This window comes from Arvicanthis niloticus, chromosome 27 (genome assembly GCF_011762505.2).
Source record: "Arvicanthis niloticus isolate mArvNil1 chromosome 27, mArvNil1.pat.X, whole genome shotgun sequence".
In the NCBI taxonomy this organism is placed as follows: Eukaryota; Metazoa; Chordata; class Mammalia; order Rodentia; family Muridae; genus Arvicanthis; species Arvicanthis niloticus.
The window spans coordinates 18,899,341-18,917,975 of NC_133435.1; the positions used below are offsets into that span (position 1 = coordinate 18,899,341).

Below are 18,635 nucleotides of genomic sequence, written 5' to 3' on the forward strand. Positions count from 1 at the left end.
ATCTAAAATCAAAGAAGAAACAAGGGGCTAGTAAGACGGCTCAATGGGTCAAGTTGCTTGCTCCCAAGCCTGACCCAAGCTGTCCTTTTTCTCCACAAGGAGGCCCCAGTGTGGGCAACCACACAGACCACCTGCATACAAAATAGATGAATGAAGATGTAGTAAGTTGTAAAACAAAACCAAGGTGGAGAACTCTTGAAGCGTACACACACACACACACACACACACACACACACACTACTTAAAACTCTCACAGTGGGGAAAAGGGAAACTAGCATGAAAACACAGAAACTCCAGTCTTTGTAGAGTAGAGTGGTTAGTGTTACTGAACTATTAAACATTTTTTGAAAGATTTATTATCTTTATGTTATGTGTATGTTATGAGTGTGAGCCTGAATGTCTGTCTGTCTGTATGCCATGTGTGCACAGAGACTTTGAGGCCGGAAAAGGGTGTTGGATCACCTGGAATTGGAGTTACAGGTGGTTATGAGTCACCCCGTCAATGTTGGGAACCCAGGTCCTCTGCAAGGACGGCCAGTGCTCTTAACCACTGAGCTATCTCTCTGGTCCCAACTATTAAATTTTTAAGTATGTCTTAATCCTGACACACATTGTATAGGACAGAGATGGAGAAAATTTCATGAGAAACCAGCATTGGCAAGGGGTGGTAGCACAGGCCTTTAATCCCACTACTTGGGAGGCCGAGGCAGGCAGATCTCTGTATTTTGAGGTAAGCCTGGTCTATATAGTGAGTTCCAGGCCAGCCAAGGCTGTATAGTGAGATTCTAGCACAAAAAATACAAAGCCAAAAAGAAAGAAACTCAGCATCTGACTTCCAGGAAGGCACCTGTGCACAGAGCAAGTTGCCTGTTTTCTCACTAAGAATGTTTCCTCACCCTAGTTAGAGCCACTTGCCTGGGTGCAGCTGGAACCACCGCTACCAAGTGTGGGAGGAATTATGGAAACAGTGTCTCATCTAGGCCTCAACAGCCTTTCAAAATAGCCAGCACCTTTAGTTTTACCATTTAAGATCCAGGTCAGGGACAGGGTTGGTTTTTCAGGGTCATGGGCCTTTCATCGACTTAAATCTGATCATCTTTGCAAACTGGGAGAGTCGGTTGCCATGCCAGCAGCCTCCTGACCCACAGGTGGCCGTGAGGAGGTGAGCCCACAGGGTTCTGTTCATCACACAGATGCCTGCTAAAAGGAAACTTCCAATCGGATGCAGTCCAGGCCTCTGAGACATGTCTCTGTGCCCTCGTCCCTCTCTGCCACCTGCTGCTCAGGAAGCTTGGTTCTCTGGTGACCTGGTCCCCAACGACTGAGCAACAGCACGCTGGAAGATGGCAGAGCTTGTTCTAGAAGGGCACATTGACTGTGTTGAGGGACAGCTGGCTGATAGACAGCATGGGTGGGGGAGGGGAAAATGAAATACAAACCAATAAAAGACATGAAAAGGAGCCGTTTGTTACGGAAGCAAATTAGCTTTTGTGATAATGGCTTTTGCTAATCATATACCTCACACCAAACAGATTTTTAAAAAACTTTTATGTAAGTGTGTGTATGTGCGTGTAGGCTCTTTTGTGTCACAGCATATGTACGAAAGTGTTGATTTTCTTCTTCCTCCATGGGATTCCCAGGGTTCAAACTCAGTCTAGCTGTGTTACCTGTACCCAGCGAGCCATGTCACTGTCCCCATAACTCGCTTTCAGTACTTAATAGGCATTGCATAATTCAGTCCATATAACACCATCCTATCAGCTTTCCTGACTCACAGATGGGACAGTGAGACAGAAAGTTTGGCTAATTTTCTCAAAGTGGTAAGTTTGTGCATCAAAGCCAGTCAACCTTCCCCTAGAGCCCAGGTCTTCCATCAGAGTAGGAACTCAATCTTGGAGATTCAGAGTGGCCGGTTTGGGATGTCTAGTATGATGTCTTAAATCACTCAAGAAAAACAAACACATTTTGTTTTGCATTAATTAATTTTAAAATCAAGATTATACACAAATGGGGGCTGGAGAGATGGCTCAATGGTTAAGACCACTTCACTGCTTTTCCAGAGGTCCCGAGTTCAATTCCCAGCAACCACATGGTGGCTCACAACCATCTGTAATGGGATCTGATGTCTTCTTCATTCGGTGTACATGCAGATAAAGCATGTACATAAATAAATCTTTAAAAAAAGATTATACACAAATATTCTTCTACAAGGCTTATGTTTAAAAAACAAACCAGCAGGCTCTCCACCTCCAGCCGTTTCCAGCTCCCTTGTCACCCAGTTTGCTGCTTTTGCCAGTCCTTACACATGTAGGCTCTAAATGACACACTTATATTGCCGTGGCCACTAGGTGCTGTCTCTTGCCAGCTACTATATTGGGGAATAAGAGTGGTTAGTTCGTTTTCCCAGATACCTCTCCCACACACATACAACTTCTGACCCTTTCCTCTCCATGGACAAGTCACACAGAAGTTTTGGTTTAGTTTTATGTTGAGACAGAGTTTCTCAACGTGTAGCCTGTGCTGCTCTAGGATTTGCCCTGTAGCCCAGGCTGGCTTAGCAGCCCAGGCTGGCTTAACAATCATCCTGCAACAAAAGACTTATCTACCAGTCTTTTTTGTTTTGTTTTGGTTTGTTTTAAGATTTATTTATTGTATGTCTATGAGCACATTGTCCTTGACAACCAGAAGAGGGCATCAGATCCCATTACAGATGGTTGCAAGCCACCATCTTGGTTGCTGGGAATTGAACTCATGACCTTTGGAAGAGCAGCCAGTGCTCTTAACCAGCCCCACTACCAGTTTTTTTTTTTTTTTTAATTTAATTTAATTTAATTTTTGTATGTGGCTTTTTCTGGTTTCTTCTAGGATTTTTACAATTTTAGGCCTCTCCTTTATTCCAGAGTCAGCTGAGGTTGGGGTGACAGACTTTCCATGTTAGACCATGGCCAAGTTCATTCATAACTTTGAGAGGTACTCTACCCTACCCCCAAGCCCCTGTACTGGTGAACACTGCTTTGACTTATGGAAGCCTTGATTGCCCATGTTTTGATTCTGTACCCAGGTTGAGCTTGTCTCATCCCGCCCGAGCTCCCTACAGCTATTTAGAGCCTGATAAAAAGATCCGAAGTGCTGAGCTAAAGCTGAGCGCGTCAAACAGCTCCCAGTTAAGGCCACCGTGCTGCATCCTTCAGTGGCCACTGAGGTATGAATGTGGTTTTATGTTGGAGAGACTGTTGGCAGACACGGGATCATGGTGATGATGTTTGAAGACCAGTCTTTAACGTCTGATTTATTTTGAATTCATATTTGGATGTTGTTGACCATGTAAACCAGGCTGTTATCTGAACAAAATAAGAGCTGTTGGGGGAGGGGGGAGACTTCATTCTATGCTAAGTTGATGTGTGTGTAGTTTAACTCTTCTTGTGTAGCCACTTTTCTCCACACTGTTGAAGAGTCTCTCGTTTCCTCTGTGTGCTTGGCTCTCTCATTGAAAATTAAGTAACCATAGTGTGAGTTTGTTTCTGAGTTCTCTCTTCTGCACCTCTAGTTTGTTGTGGCAGTGTGTTCTGTTTAATTACTATAGTTTTGTAATAGTTTTAGGTTTTCTTTCTTTTTTTTTGTTTTGTTTTTTTGTTTTTGTTTTTTTTGTTTTTGTTTTTTTTTTGTTTGTTTGTTTTTTTGGTTTTTGAGACAAGGTTTCTCTCTGTAGCTCTGGTTGTCCTGTCCTGGAACTTAATTTGTAGACCAGGCCAGCCCTGAACTCACAGAGATCCTGCCTCTGCCTCCTGGTGCTAGGACTAAAGCGTGCACCACTGTGCCTAGCCTTAGCTTTGTAATAGTTGGAAATCAGGAAGTGCAATGCCACCTTCTCTTCTGTTTGTTGGGTTTTGTTTTGTTATGTTGTGCTGTGTTTTTTTTGTTGTTGTTGTTCGCGACAGGGTCTTACTGTGTCTCCGGCCAGGCTGAGACTTGTGACAGTCCTCTTACCTCAGGCTCCTGAGTATGTGATTATAAATGTGCCTGGCTGTGCCCAGGTTCCATCTTCCGAGAGAGAGAGAGAGAGAGAGAGAGAGAGAGAGAGAGAGAGAGAGAGAGAGAGAGAGAGAGAAGCATATGTGTATAATTTTTGGGTTCTTTGTCCATAAGCTCATATTGCCAACAAAGACAGATTATTTACTTGTTATTTGTAGTGCTGGGACTTGAACTCAGGGCAAGCACTCTGCTGTGAGCTCCACTCTCAGCTCCTCCTTTCTTACTGGGATGGATGCTTTAGTTCCTTTCTCCTGGCTTATCCAGCTGTGACCTTCAGGACCATGCTGAAGGGCAATGGTGAGTGTGAGTGTCTGTCTTGGCCTTAGTCTTGAAGGTTTTCAGTAGCTCAGCACTTGAGAATGATGTAGGCAGGCGTGGCTTCGTGTTTCATGCGTCCATGGCTGTGGTGAGGGGGATTCCCCCTATAACTAATTTCTTGAGAACTTTTGTCATGAAAAGGTTGATCTTTGACAAACATCTTGTTGATCATATTGTCTTTGTTCTTCATTTTTAAATGTGTTTATTTATTTGGGGCTGGAGAGATGGTTCAGTAGTTAAGAGTGCCTGCTGCTCTCATAGAGAACCTGGGTTCACTTCACACTGGGCCACTCAAAACCGCCTGTAATTCTAGGAGCTCTGAAACCCTCCTCTCACCTCCTCAGGCACCTGCACACACGTGATGCACATAATGACAAAAAAGAAAGGAAGAAAGAAAACCACACACACAACTAAATAAAAATTTTAAATAATTTGTTTTTATTTTTCTGCAAGCACATAATCCAGGGGACCTGGATTCAATTCCCACGACCCACACAGCAGCTCACAAGCTCTGCAAGGCCTTAACTGCAGAGTCTTCTCCTCCCCTCCCCCCCCCCCCCCCCCCCCCCAGGTTTTATGGAGGAAGTGATTGTGGAAAGAACAATTTGAGCACCATGAGGGGCCTGGATCAGAGAGAGGTGTTGACATGTTTGCAGCCAGAATACCAAATAAGCGTTTAGTCACGGCCACCCAGACCAGAAATAAAATTGTAAAACAGATGACGGTGAACTCAGGAAAGATGTGGCCAATTGGAAATCAGAGAGGAGGAGAGGGATGGGCAACTGAGGACCCTGAAGGGCATTCCTGAAGACCGAGGAGGAGAAGCAGGTCTGCAGCAGGAAGGGGAGCAAGGCAGGCACTCTGAGGTCAGGCAGAACCTGCTGACTTTGAGGTGCTAGTGGGTGTGAGGGTAGACTCCTCTGGAGAATGTTTTATCACTGGATCTGAAGCCTTGGAGCAGGTGGAGGCCACATCTCTCCTGCAATGTGGGAGAAGACTCTGATTGATTTATCTCTGGCTGGCCACTTGCACGTGCTCATCCATCTTCTGTCTGTCTGAACCAAGCATTGCATTGCATGGTAAAGAAACTGCAGTTAAGAAAGCAAATGCACTTTCTTGATGGTGGGGGAAAGTTAAGAGTGCCAGCACTCCCCCCCCCCCCCAAAGTCTGCTGCTCTGTGTGAGAGCCTGTTGGATTGGATCTAAGAAGCCTGACCTGGGGAAATCACTTGACTGCTTGGCCCAGCCACATGACGAGCAGCTGAGACTCATTAGCCAGACTGTGGGTTTCTGTGGAGAAGTCTGATTTGGAAAGCCTGTAGGATAGACAGCTTTTCAAGAGTCTTTGGAAAAAACTCTCCTAAGTTGGCCGTTTGGCCTTTACCGTTTCTCTTTGTTGTAACATTAGACTCAAAGTGACCTTGGGGACCAACAGATGTGATTCCAAGTTGTCAGTTGGTGTGTTGGCAACTCCTGGCTAGAGGTTTAGAAAACACAACGGGCTCTCTCAGGTATGGTTTGCATCTCTTCTTATTTGTTCTTATAATGTTTTTGAGATCTGCCATGCCAACTTCCAGGCACTTAAATGGTTAATTTTGTTAGGTTTGAAAGGCCAGGGCCCTATTTCAGAGCTTGGGGGTGGGGGTGGGCGGAGTCTGAGTCCAATATAAATTTTGGCACTTTGGGCAATTTGATGTAGGTGGCACTCCAACATGTGAATGTATTGTCACCCAAGATCAGGGTGTTGGCAGGGATGGATCCTCCTGAGACTGTCAAGGGAGACTCCATTCCTGACCTCTGCTCATGAGTCTGCATGTCATCATCCCTCTGTGCATGTTGGGGACCCAATCCCAATTTCCTCTGTGTGTGTCCCAATGCTTGTGCTCCTGGAGGCCAGAGGTCAACCTCAGATATCTTCCTCTATGGTTTTCACTTTATGTTTTAAGACAAGGTCTCTCATGGAGCCTGAAGCTCATAAGTCAGGTGAGACTGGCTAACCAGCACACCTAGGATCTTATCTCTGCTTCCCCAGTGCTGGGATTACCGCTATCTGCTCCCGTCCCCACTTTTTACATGAGTTCTAGGGCTAGCACTCAGGTTTCCAAGCCTGAGGAGGCAAGCCATCTCACCGATTCAGATTTTCTTCTCTTTCTTTTTGGTCTGTTGAGACAGGATCTCTCTATGTAGCCCTGGCTGTCCTGGAACGGGCTTTGTAGACCAGGCTGGTCTCACTCTCACCCTTCTGATCTCTCTTAACATCTGACAACCTCCATTAGAAGTTCTAGCTATGAAAGAGGTTGTATCCTGAGGTACTGCAAATTCGTACTTTCCTGTGACAATTTGGGGGAATGATAATTCAACTTGAAACAGATGTGTTTAAGAGGTTTCAATACTATCACAAGTTAAAGATCTGCCTTTCACAGGCTGGAGAGCTCTGGAGAGGTAGGTCAGTGGTTAAGAGCATTGGATGATTCTACAGAGGATCCTTGCAGCTGACCCACAGGTTGGGGGGGGGGGGAGGGCGGCACTAGGCTTGGAGTAGGTGTTTGAAACCTCACTCCTGTGACACACCTCCTCCAACAAGGCCACACCTCCTAATCCTTCCTAAACACTTCACTAACCGGGAACCAGACTTTCAAATATGAGCCTATGGACTAGTGCTTACCTGGAATATACCACAATCAAAACGTAATACAAAAAAATCATCTGAAATTCCTCCAAGTTTGGCATCATGCAGGCAATATTTGCTGATTACCATGTGGAAGAATTAGAAACTAACAGTAACAACAATAATGCATACTGCAGTCTAACAGGCTGAGGGAAATGAGCGGGTGTCTGTGCACTGCTCTGCATAAGTGAATGCCAGGCACGCCCGGTCTACAAACAGATGCTGATAGACAGGCAAACAGTTCTAAGAACACACAGCTACATAGGAAAGGTAGACAGAGGCAGTCTGCCTAGAAACTGCTTAAGGAGAGTGTGTGATCAGCCCTGTCCTCTTGGTAAGTTTATTTTCATTCTTTTAGATTCATCTATTAAAGACTGATGTTGGGGGGGGGGTGGTGGTAAATATGTATTGTAGAGAATAAAACAGTAGAGAGAAAGCCTAGCAGACAGACTTGCTGATGGCTAATGGCAGAGGCTTGGGATTCTAAGGTCCCACCCCTGTTACTAATGAAAGGAAGTCCTGTCTTTTGTCTTTGTCTTTGTTTTTTGTTTTTGTTTGTTTGTTTTGTTTTTTTGGTTTTTTTTTTTTGAGACAGGATTTCTCTCTGTAGCCCTGGAACCTGCTCTGCAGACTACCAGTTTGGATTGGAATCTCCTGAGTGCTGGGATCAAAGCTGTGGTCTACTGCGCCCTCCATTTCGAAACTGTTTTTTTTTTTTTTTTTTTTTTTTTTTTTTTAATTTTAGATTTATTTTATGTGTATGAATGTTTTGTCTGGTGCCCTTAGAAGCCAGAAGAGAGTGTCATCCCCTGAAACTGGAATTATAGATGGTTGTGAGCCACCACGTGAACACTGAGAGTCAACCCTGGGTCCTCTGCAAAAGCAACAAGTGCTCTAAGCCCTCTGATCTACCTCTTCAGGCCCAGAGCTGTTTTCAATAATGTTACTCTAGAATGTTTTCTTTTCAGATGGTGATTGAGAACCTAATAATCATTTTTAAAAGAATTCTATTTTAGTAGCATTTAAACATTAGACAACAGGTTGATTCTCTGAGTCAATTACACTGGTTTTTATTTCTTATCTTTTATAAGAACTGGGTTAGTGAATGTGGAAATCTTTAGAGCGACTAAGGGGCAAGCTTGTGATAACTGCACCTTCTGCCCTCTCTGTTTTGCCGTGGTGAACCCCAAACCAGCACAGTGTTGGGACGCTTGAGTCTGTTAGGTGCTCCCTTCATATGTAGTGAGGGAAAACTCTCTCTTAGTGGAAAAGTAGAATTTCCTAGAGACCCAGCCTTGTGGGAACTTACTGAGAGGGTTGAATATGTAGAGGTTTGCCCAACAGCTGTTTCCAGGAAAGCAGGTGTTGGGTGGTTGGCGGTGTAACTCTCAGGTCAGCTTTTGGGAAGAAAATCTGGAGATGTGGGACAAGAGAGGCCAAAGATGAAGAAGACAGCAGATGGACTCATGGGGAGTGCGCTCAGGTTGGCTGTCAGAGAGCTACATGAGCGTGTGGCAGGCAGACACAGGGAAGCCAGCTGGAAATGTTGAGGGGGGAGGGGCACCATGGACCTGAAGAGCTTGTTTCCATGGATGCAGACTAGCTCTGTTTAATGAGGTTGGTTAGGATGTGATGGAAGGGAGCTGGATAAGGTCCACCAGAGCAGCCTTTGTGAGCATGTCTGTGCCAAGCCAATGGTGCAGCTTTTCCTTAGGGGCGGGGTGTTAGGGTAGGAGTGCAGGATTCCCCACAGAGAACTTAAAAGCCTACTTTGATCTCATGTTGAAGAAGTCAGATTTGATTACAGCGTACTGGAAACACCACTCCTTAAAAAACGCTGAAAGTAACACCCTGGTGTGTAAATGAACGGGTGCAAAAAGAGCTGGGTGTTAAATACCCAGGACCCAATTCCTCTATGGATGAGAAAACGTACAACCCTCATTTTCTTAAAAAAACTTAACTCTAGGGGCTGGAGAGATGGCTCAGTGGTTAAGAGCACCGACTGCTCTTCCAGAGGTCCTGAGTTCAATTCCCAGCATCCACATGGTGGTTCACAACCATCTGTAGTGGGATCCGATGCCCTCTTCTGCTGTGTCTGAAGACAGCTACAATGTACTCACATTAAATAAATAAGTCTTTAAAAAAAAAAAAAAGCCTAACTCTAAATGAGACCATTTTCTCAGTTCTCGGTAGAACTGAGAAAATGGTCTCATTTAGAGTTAGGTTTTTTTCTTAGAACAAGAGAAGCAGCGTTGCCCCTTCACAGAGTTGAGGGGCTTGCTTCTTGATCTGGTGCGTTTCCCTAGCGGATGGCCGCCACTGATGCGCTGCAGCTGCGTGGGGGGCAGCGCTTCGTCACCCGGGCTCATGTTCCAAGAGGAATCTTAGCAGAATCCCCACCTGGGTATCAGAAAGGCGTGTATGTTGTAGAGTGTTGAGAGATTCTCTTTCCGACTCCAGGTCCTTCCATTCCCATACCCTCTGCTTTGGGTGCCGTTTCTAACAGTTCCGCCTTGAGCAGCAGGCCTGGGGGGTGGGTTTGGTTGTGGTCTCCAGCTTAGTAACCCCCCACATTTGGTGGCTTCAGAACCTCTAGATAGATTTGAAGGTAGCCTGCATTCCAGGTGGCTTAGATTGCTCCTGTACTCCCAGGATGCTTGGAGAAGGTTTTCTGTCCTATCTTTGAGGAATGTGGTTTAAGTGCCATTCTTTAGCTTGCGTGGAAAGCACCAGGCTTACAGCTGTAACATGGGGTTCAGGCCCTGACCTGCCTGCAGTGATGAACAGCTCTAACTTAGCTGATCCACCACACCCAGACTTCTTGCTGCTCACTTTACCCAGGAGGGTGTGGTATCTGTTGTCCTGTAGAGGATCCTGGCTCTGGGCCCTGTTCTTCACTGTCTCCATTGTCCCTACAGAAAAGCAGCCACCCACTGGGAGTAGACTTTTCACTTCTTTTTTTTTTTTCATCAAATTCTTGGAGACAGCCTAGCTTCAAGGTTCATTAGGAGGCGTGCTCAGCTGTGGGCTGGTGTTTCATGACAGTGACATATGGCTGTGTGCAGTGTGTGGCTGCCTCTGGGCTATTTAAGGAATTACTCAGGAAGTCAATCAGCCACACCTCTATTCTACACATGGAAGGTTGTATCCTCCTCCCATTAGACAGTATATAAACAAGAGGTACTTGTCACAAACCATAATAAGTACTACACTCCCAGATTTTGGTAAATTTCCCAAATCCCAATATATATGCATTCTCTGATCCTCAAAGAGGCTTTATCAATAAATGATAGATATTGCCAGGCAGTGATGGCGCACACCTTTAATCCTAGCACTTGGGAGGCAGAGGCAGAGGCAGGCAGATTTCTGAGTTCGAGGCCAGCCTGGTCTACAGAGTGAGTTCCAGGACAGCCAAGGCTATACAGAGAAACCTTGTCTCAAAAAACAAACAAACAAAGTCACGTCTCTGTGCTTCGTAGGGTTCTTATAACGGCTGGCATTACTTGTCAAGTTGACAAGACATAGAATTACGTAGGAAGAGTCTCAGTGAGGGATTCTCAAGATCAAGGCAGCCTATGAGCAAGTCTTACCTGATATGTTTAAGCCATCCCTGGGTTTGAACCCTGGGCTGTACAAGGGGTAGGGGGAAAGTTGACCACCAAGCATGCATGCATGTATTCATCCTCTCTGCTCTTGACCGTGGATATGGTATGACTAGCTTCTTCCAGTTCCTGCCGTTGTCACTTCCCGACATGATGGACTGCCATCTGAAGTTGCAAGCTAAAGTGTATATATCATATACACACATATATGCAGTAACACTTAATGAAAGAAGAGAGCAGGGAGGGACATAAGGAAAGGCTTGGAGGACAGGGAAGGGAGAAATTATAGAATTATAATCTCAAAAGCCAAAAGCTTTTTTACAAAGTAAAAATAATAAAAAAAAAAAAATGGACTCAGATTCCCCTCAGTTGCTTATTGCCAGGGTGTTGTTTATCAGGAATGTCCCAATGAAGGTCGGTGGCTATTGACTCTGGTTTACAATTGAAGAGGTGAGGTCAGTTTTAAGCAATGGGACCAAATGGTAAGGCAGAAGAGGGAGAGTTAGAATTTGGATCTGTGCAAACCCTACTCGGGAATGCACTCTCTCTATGTCGGAAATCTATAGATCTAAGGATGATAAATACGTTAGATTACCTATGTCTAGTGCTGTTTGTAGCATATGACAGCTGCCAAACAATGCTTCCCTCTTATCTTTGAGACAGTCTTGCCATACGGCCCAGCAACCTTTCCTGCATCAGCCTCTTGGGTCTCAGGGTCAATTTTGTCTGAACTGAAACCACCTCCCTCCTTTACTCTCCGGAAAACAATTTAGCTATGTTTAGAATTTTTGTTTATTTGTGGGTTTGTTAGTTTTGGTACTAGGAATTAAACCTGAGGCCCCTCTCTGCTAGACAGGTGCTCTACCCCCACTCTGTATCCTCAGGGTCCTTTGCAGTGTTTATTTTTAGTGGAGGTCTCACCAAATTGCCCAGGCTGTCCTTTCTATCCTCCTGCCTTAGTCTCTGGAGTAGCTGGGATTCCAGGCATGTACCACCAGGCCCCTCCTCCTTTTTTTTTTTTTTTAATAAGGAAGCTCTTTCCCTCTCTGGCACTTATCTAACTTGCGGTTCTTGATGAGGAAATGGGTGTTCTGTGCTTTCTATTGTTCGTCTGATGAGAATAGGGGTGGAGAGCACTTTGAGAAAATATTTGTGTAAGGAGAGGGAGGCAGAAGCCAACTGAGTGGGAGTGTGTCCACTCTGAAGGTGCCTGGAGCTTTTGACCCTGATGGAGGTTTTGAAACTGTACTTCCTCCAGGAGAGAGGAACTCATATATGTGATTCTCAAGGTTCCAGTGCCCTCGGCACATCTTACGAATTCAGTAATCTTTTTTAATGTAGATGAAGTTCTGGGCATTTCTTTGCAGGACTGTGACTCACAGGCTGTTAGATGACACTGAATGCTGGGTATTCCACAAACAGCATGTCTTTCCATCCTCAGGGCAGTTGTGTGAGGTGGTGTATTATATATAACCATTCTTTCTTTTTTTAAAGATCTTAATTCTTTTTTATTTTTGTATATATTGGTTTGTGCCTGCATGCAGTGTCTGAAGAAGCCAGAAGAGGGCGTCAGATCCTAGAGCTAGATTTACAGTTGCTTGTGAGGGGCTGATGTGGGTGCTGGGAACCAAACCCAGGTCCTCTGTAAGAGCAGCAGGTATTCTTAGCTACCAGGCCATCTCTCTAGCCCCTAGGGTTTAATTTTTCTTAAAAACAAAGCAAACTAACCAAACAAAAACACAGACAGTGTGGTGGAACACACATTAATTCTCAGGAGGCAGAAGAAGGTAGATCTATGAGTTTGAAACTAGCCTGGTTTACACAGCAAATTCCAGGATAGTAAGGGCTACACAGTGAAACCCTGTCTTGAAAAAACAAAACAGTGGTGGCACAGGCTTTTAATTTCAGCACTCAGGAGGCAAGTGGATCTGTGAGTTTGAGGCTAGCCTGGTCTACAGAGTAAGTTCTGGGACAGCCAGGGATGCACAGAGAAAACCTCTCTCTCTCTCTCTCTCTCTCTCTCTCCATATATATATATATATATATATATATATATATATATATATATATAATCAGAGACCGCTAGGCTGACTTGAACTCACAGAAATCTGCCAGGCTCTGCCTCCCCTGCCCCCACAGGTCCCCCCATACCTGGTGAAATCATTCATATATATATATGAATGATTGTAAATCAAAAAATAAACTAGCTGGGCAGTGGTGACACACGCCTTTAATCCCAGCATTTGGGAAGCAGAGGCAGCCGGAGCCAACCTGCTCTACAGAGTGAGTTCCAGGACAGCCAGGTTTACACAGAGAAACCCTGTCTCGAAAAAACAAAACAAAGCAAAAAACCCAACCAAACAAAAAAACTAAAGCATAGGTCCATGACTGACCAGCTTTTCCCAAATTAACATAAAGAACAAATAAAACAGGTAGAGGGTCTTTGTCGCTGCTATTGCAGAACTAGTGCCCCTTTGTTTCCATTTGAAGCCCCCACCCTTCAACTGACTGGAGCTTGTCTGGATCTGCTCTCAAGGCTTAGCTCCTGTATATGTGTACATGAAGCCAGGCTCTATCCTCATGTGGTCCTCCTTTGGGGAGCTCTTTAATCCCAAGTCCCGTGTCTGCAAGAGGAACCTCTGAACACAGACAGACTCCCCTCAGTAAAGTGTCACCCTTCTTATCCTGCAAACAGAACTGTGAATGTTTGTAGAGGCTCTGCCCTTATCCACAGGGCCAGTCCCGTCTGCAGTATGAGGTCACAGGTCTGCACTAGGGCTGTCTGAGAAAGTTCTCTACAGCAGCTCTTGGGGGCGAGGATTTTGGATTTTTAAGTCACCAAGTGGAGGCGGCAGACAGGGGTAGAAGAAGTGAGGTTGAAGAATGAAGATCCTTGCCTGTGGTCTACTAATTCCTGCAAACAGGAAGCACCTAGTGTTGAGCCTAGGGCCCGAGTAGACAGTGTGAGGGAATGGAGCAGCATGGCGGGCATCTGATGTTCACATGAATGGGGGTGGATCTTGCCTTTCACAGGCAGGAAGAGGTGTCTCTGTGAGGGGGACAGAAGATCATTGTTCTAATTGTCAGGGAGTTTGTTAGCACTTGACATGTGAAATGAGAGTAAACAGGGCTTTCCTGGAGAGGTGTGTGCGTGTGCGTGCGTGTGCGCGCTCGTGAATATGTAGCTCTGGCTGGCCTGGAATGTTTCAGAGACCGCTAGGCTGACTTGAACTCACAGAAATCTGCCAGGCTCTGCCTCCCCTGCCCTCACAGGTCCCCCCATACCTGGTGAAAGACCTGTTTTTCTTTGGATTGGAATTGTGCGCTGCATCTGTGGAGAAGGTAAAAGCAGATCGTGAGAGCTGCGCAGAGGAGAAGAGCAACCGTGGATGGGTATTGCTGGGGATGAGGACATTTTCTCCTTTGTGGTGGAGTTTGTTTCAGTTGATCTTGAAGAATTTTGAGCAACTTCCTGTTAGAAAACCCAGTTTCTACTCCACTATGGAACCCACTTCCTGAGACAGTGTGACAGCTAGGCAGTCTGACCAATAAGTAGGAAATAATAACAGTGTATATAGAAGCCATCAGACCGATTTGACCTGTGAGTTAAAAGTGTCTTATCTCTTCTTCCTCCTCCTCCTTTTCCTCCTCTTCCTTCTCTTCTTCCTCATCTTCCTCTTTTTTGGTTTTTCAAGACAAGCTTTTTGTGTGTAGCCCTGGGTCCTTGAACTGACTTTGAAGACCAGACTGGCTTTGAACCCAGAGATCTGGTTGTCTCTGCTTCCCAAGTGCTGAGTTTAAAAGCTTATGTCACTAGTCTGTGTGTGTGTGTGTGTGTGTGTGTGTGTGTGTGTGTGTGTACATGTGCATATGAAGGTCAGAGGTTGGTGTGATATGTCTTTCTCCAGCCCTCTGCCCCTTATCTTTTGAGACAGAGTATCTCACTGAACCTGGAGCTCACCAGTCACTAGATCTGGCTGGCCAGATCTGCCTATCCCCACACTGTTATTGGGTTAGGGATAGACCTACCTGTCTTCTCATGTGGGCGCTAGGGAATCAGAACTCAGCCTCTCACTCTTGCACAGTAAGTACTTTATGGACCAAGCCATATGGAAACGAGTAAGACAAACGAAATTACTTAAAGTCCAAGTGGAAAGAGGGAGAGAGACCAGAATCTAGCACTGAAAAGATGACCTGCAGACACTGAGCAGTGGGAGTCACCACTTATGCCCTGCCCCACCCATTCCACCCGTCCCATCTGTCTCTGTCTGCACATTTTCTCATTGAGACAATATCTCAATTCAAGTTGGCCTTGAACTCAGCTCCTCCACCCCTTCCAGGTACTGGGGTCACAGGCATGTACCACTGTACATTATTCTCTCCTTTTTTTATTGGATATTTTATTTATTTATATTTCAGATGTCATCCCCTCTCCCCATTTCTCCTCCCTAGAATCCCTTATCCCATCACCCCCTTCCTTTTTGCTTTTATACCATTTTAATTACATGCATGTATTAAAGTCAATTCTAGGTTGAGGGTCTAGCAATACAATAGATGCAAACAGTCAAGGAACAAGCAAGACAATAAACACAAATAGTTAAAGAACTAGCAAGGCATTAAACCCAATGAACACTCCTGTTGTCACTGTTTCTAAGGGCTTATCAGGATGACCAAAATATCTGAGCCTACTACCCTGCCCTAGCCCAAAGTCATTTTCACATCTGAAGCCTACTTCTTTGTTCTAGCCTAAGATTTAGATTCCTGCCTGAAATTACTTCTTTGTTCTAGCCTAAGATTATGCATCTCTTTTCTCATTTAATTTTCTCTTTTCTTTCTCTTATTGGAGATAGTCCCACTATGTAGCCCTGGTTGGGTGAGAACTCACTGCATAGGCCAGGTTAGCTCCAAAGTCCTGGGCAATCCTCCTGCTTCTGTTTCTGGATTGCTAGGATTGCAGGTGTGCACCACCACACCCACCTGTCCCTTCCTTGGTTCACTGGCTTTTGTTCTATGTGGTCTGTCATGACTGTGATTAACTGTCCTACTGACATTCCCACTTGGAGTGTCCTTCTTTATAATTCTACAGTTGAGTTTAGGAGAGCCAAAGCTACACAGAGAAACCCCATCTCAAAAAAAACCACCCCTCCAAAACCAAAAACAAGCCAACCCCCAAAACCAAAAAACAACCCCCAAGCCCTAAACTGTTATTTATATTTCCAAGAGCATCTCACCCACTGGTTATTATGTTCTTGGGGACAATGACCATTTCATTACCTTCCCTCGTGGAGCCCTAGGACAGGCTGTTACTTAGAAGCACTTGTGGAAAGCCAAGCATGGTGGTGCATCCTGTCTGTGATCCAAGCACCTGGGAGGTGGAGGCAGGAGGATCAGGAGTTCTAAGCCAACCTGAAGTACCTGAGACCTCCCTCAACAATAAATCACTAGCAACAAACACTAGAAACAAACACTAGAAACAAATCACTACAAACAAATCACTAACAAACAGACAGACAGACAGATAGAAGGACAAAACCCCCAACAAAGCACACAAACAAATACTTATTGAACAGAATATTGTTACTTTAACAATGGAAAATTCTAATATTTCCTTAATTAAAAGTGTGAAAGTATGTGAGTGTGTGTGTATGTGTGTATGTGTGTGTGTGTGTGTGTGTGTGTGTGAGAGAGAGAGAGAGAGAGAGAGAGAGAGAGAACATGTGAACATGCACAGGTATGTGTGTATGCTCACATGCTATGGTATGAATGTATCAGCAGACAACCTTGTGAATTTCCTCTCTCTACCTTCACATGGGCTCCAGGGATAAGAGCCTGGCTTGGCGAGTGCTTCATCCACTGAGCCATCCCTCCAGTTCTAATTCTAGTATTTCTGGTGAACTTTAACAATCCTGTTTCTTTGTGTCTTACAGGTGAAGCCCAGAGTCCTCCATCATGTCGGATGGAGACTATGATTACCTCATCAAGTTTTTGGCCTTGGGAGACTCTGGAGTAGGAAAGACCAGTGTACTTTACCAGTACACTGATGGGAAGTTCAACTCCAGATTCATCACCACAGTGGGCATTGATTTCAGGGAAAAGAGAGTGGTAAGTTCTACACCCTTCATAACAATCTAATCTGAGTCAACAAATTTAAGGATTTAAGAAGGATTTAAGAATTTAAGGTTGAGACCTAAAATTACAGTACCTAGGAAAGTGTGGCTAGGTGTGTCCATCCACGCCTTTAATCCCAGCATGCTGGAGGCAGGAAGCAGAGCTCTGAGTGAGAGCAGCCAGGTCTGTACAGCAAATAAATAAGTAAATAAATAAATTAAAAAAAAAAAATAAAGTGTGCTGTGCTCAGGACACTTCACAGAAAACCCTTTGGACACAATTCAAGTCCATATTACTTTTTTTCTTTTAACAAACTTATTTTTAATCATATATGTGTGTGTGTCCCTGTGACTGTATGGTTGTTCTCCCCCACCCCCGTGTGTGTGTGTGTGTGTGTGTGTGTGTGTGTGTGTGTGTACACCCATGGAAACCAGAGGTGTTAGATCCCCTGGAACTGGAGTTACAGATGTTTGTGAGCCACTTAATGTAGGTGCTGGGAATCAAACTTGGGTCCTCTGCAAGAGCAGTGTATGCTCTTAACCACTGAGCCGTGTCTCGAGCCAGGCAGTGAACATTTCTACATTTCTGTTAGTAACTCCCCCTGTTTCCCTCCTGGCTTATATCTTTCTTTCTGAATACCACAGAGTGATCTGTCTACCTTTGTCTTAAAATGTGTCAGCCATCTTGCTCTTTCTGGCTCTGTTGGCTGGGCTGGGCTGGGCCTCGCAATGTCTCTCTTACATTGGCATCATCTCCCCTTCAACCACAGCTCTCTTAACTGAAGCCCGTAGCTCCACAGCAAACACTGTGTGCCAGGAGAACAAGGGAAGGATGGGAGTGTGGGATGCCACCAGTGATGCAGTGTGCTGCAGAATGGTGCTACGAAAGTGTGTGTGTGTGTGTGTGTGTGTGTGTGTACAGGTGTTTGTGTTTAACAGGACCATCGGAGTGCAGAGTCTTCTTATGCGGGGACAGAAAGGCAGGAGGTCATATGTAGGAGGAGCTAAGGAGGGAGGAGTAAAGAGAGGAAGAGGAGGTGCTAAGGCATGGAGGTTGATGTTCACTTGTCTGTAGCAGTCAAAGGTAGTTGATATATCTAGGTTGGGTATTGGGTCACACCTCTGAATGTAAGGGCATCTTGTTATTGATCATTACTAAATATATAAGGCTTTGGATAATCTAAGCATTAGAGTCTCATTTGTACCAAGCCCACGTGGATGTTGGGATGGTCTGGGCAATGTCCAGCCTTGAAGAGACAGCATGGAAGATTGCAGAGCCATCTCCCACACTGGCGTCTCGTGGGTGGCAGGGCTGATGTTTCTGGCTGGCCGTTTATAGCTGTGGCATGCACAGGGCCTCTGGCTATGCAACATGGTGGCTGAGCTAGGCAGAGCCACTGGTGGCTGATTTTTAAATAATTACTTCAACAGTCATAACACAATGGTGTTGTTTAAAATACCCAGTTATGATGCTACTGGTAGGTCACATAAGGCTGAAACCAAAGAGCCTTCAGCATGTGTATTCTGCCAGGGAAGCTGCATGGTCCCGAGCTTCTAAGACAGAACTAGTCAGTCCCTTTAACCCACGATAGGCCCTTTCTACTACCAGCCTTATTTTATCACTTTAAGGTTTTTCTATGTAGCCCAGGCTAACCTTGAACTCTTGTTCTCCTGCCTCAGACTCAGAGTTACAAGCATGTGCCATCATACCCAGCAGCCAGAGACTCTGACAGAGACTTATACTCACTGAGAAAGATGAGTACCCTAAGAGATGCTCATGGTCACATAACTGATGGAGTCATTACATAGTCAGTTTTCTGTCTCAGGGTTCAACCACACGGAGCCACCCAGTGTAGTACTGTGTGCTGTGTAGTTAAGTCTAGGATGATAGATGCAAGTCACTGGCCC

General features: G+C 45.1%; 1 protein-coding gene across 3 annotated transcripts in view; it reads left to right on the forward strand.

The window, feature by feature from the left end:
- Nucleotides 1–18,635, forward strand: part of Rab27a (RAB27A, member RAS oncogene family) — a 55,863-nt gene that overhangs the window by 13,299 nt on the left and 23,929 nt on the right. Inside the window, exons 1-2 of one of the 3 annotated variants that reach the window (XM_076926301.1) lie at nt 5,643–5,861; nt 16,548–16,722. In XM_076926301.1, coding sequence (XP_076782416.1) covers nt 16,570–16,722 — 153 coding nt within the window. In that variant the 5' untranslated portion in view covers nt 5,643–5,861; nt 16,548–16,569. Of the gene's footprint in view, nt 1–5,642; nt 5,862–7,274; nt 7,353–16,547; nt 16,723–18,635 lie in introns of those variants that run through there. The other 2 variants (XM_076926302.1, XM_076926300.1) reach the window with 2 other exon arrangements.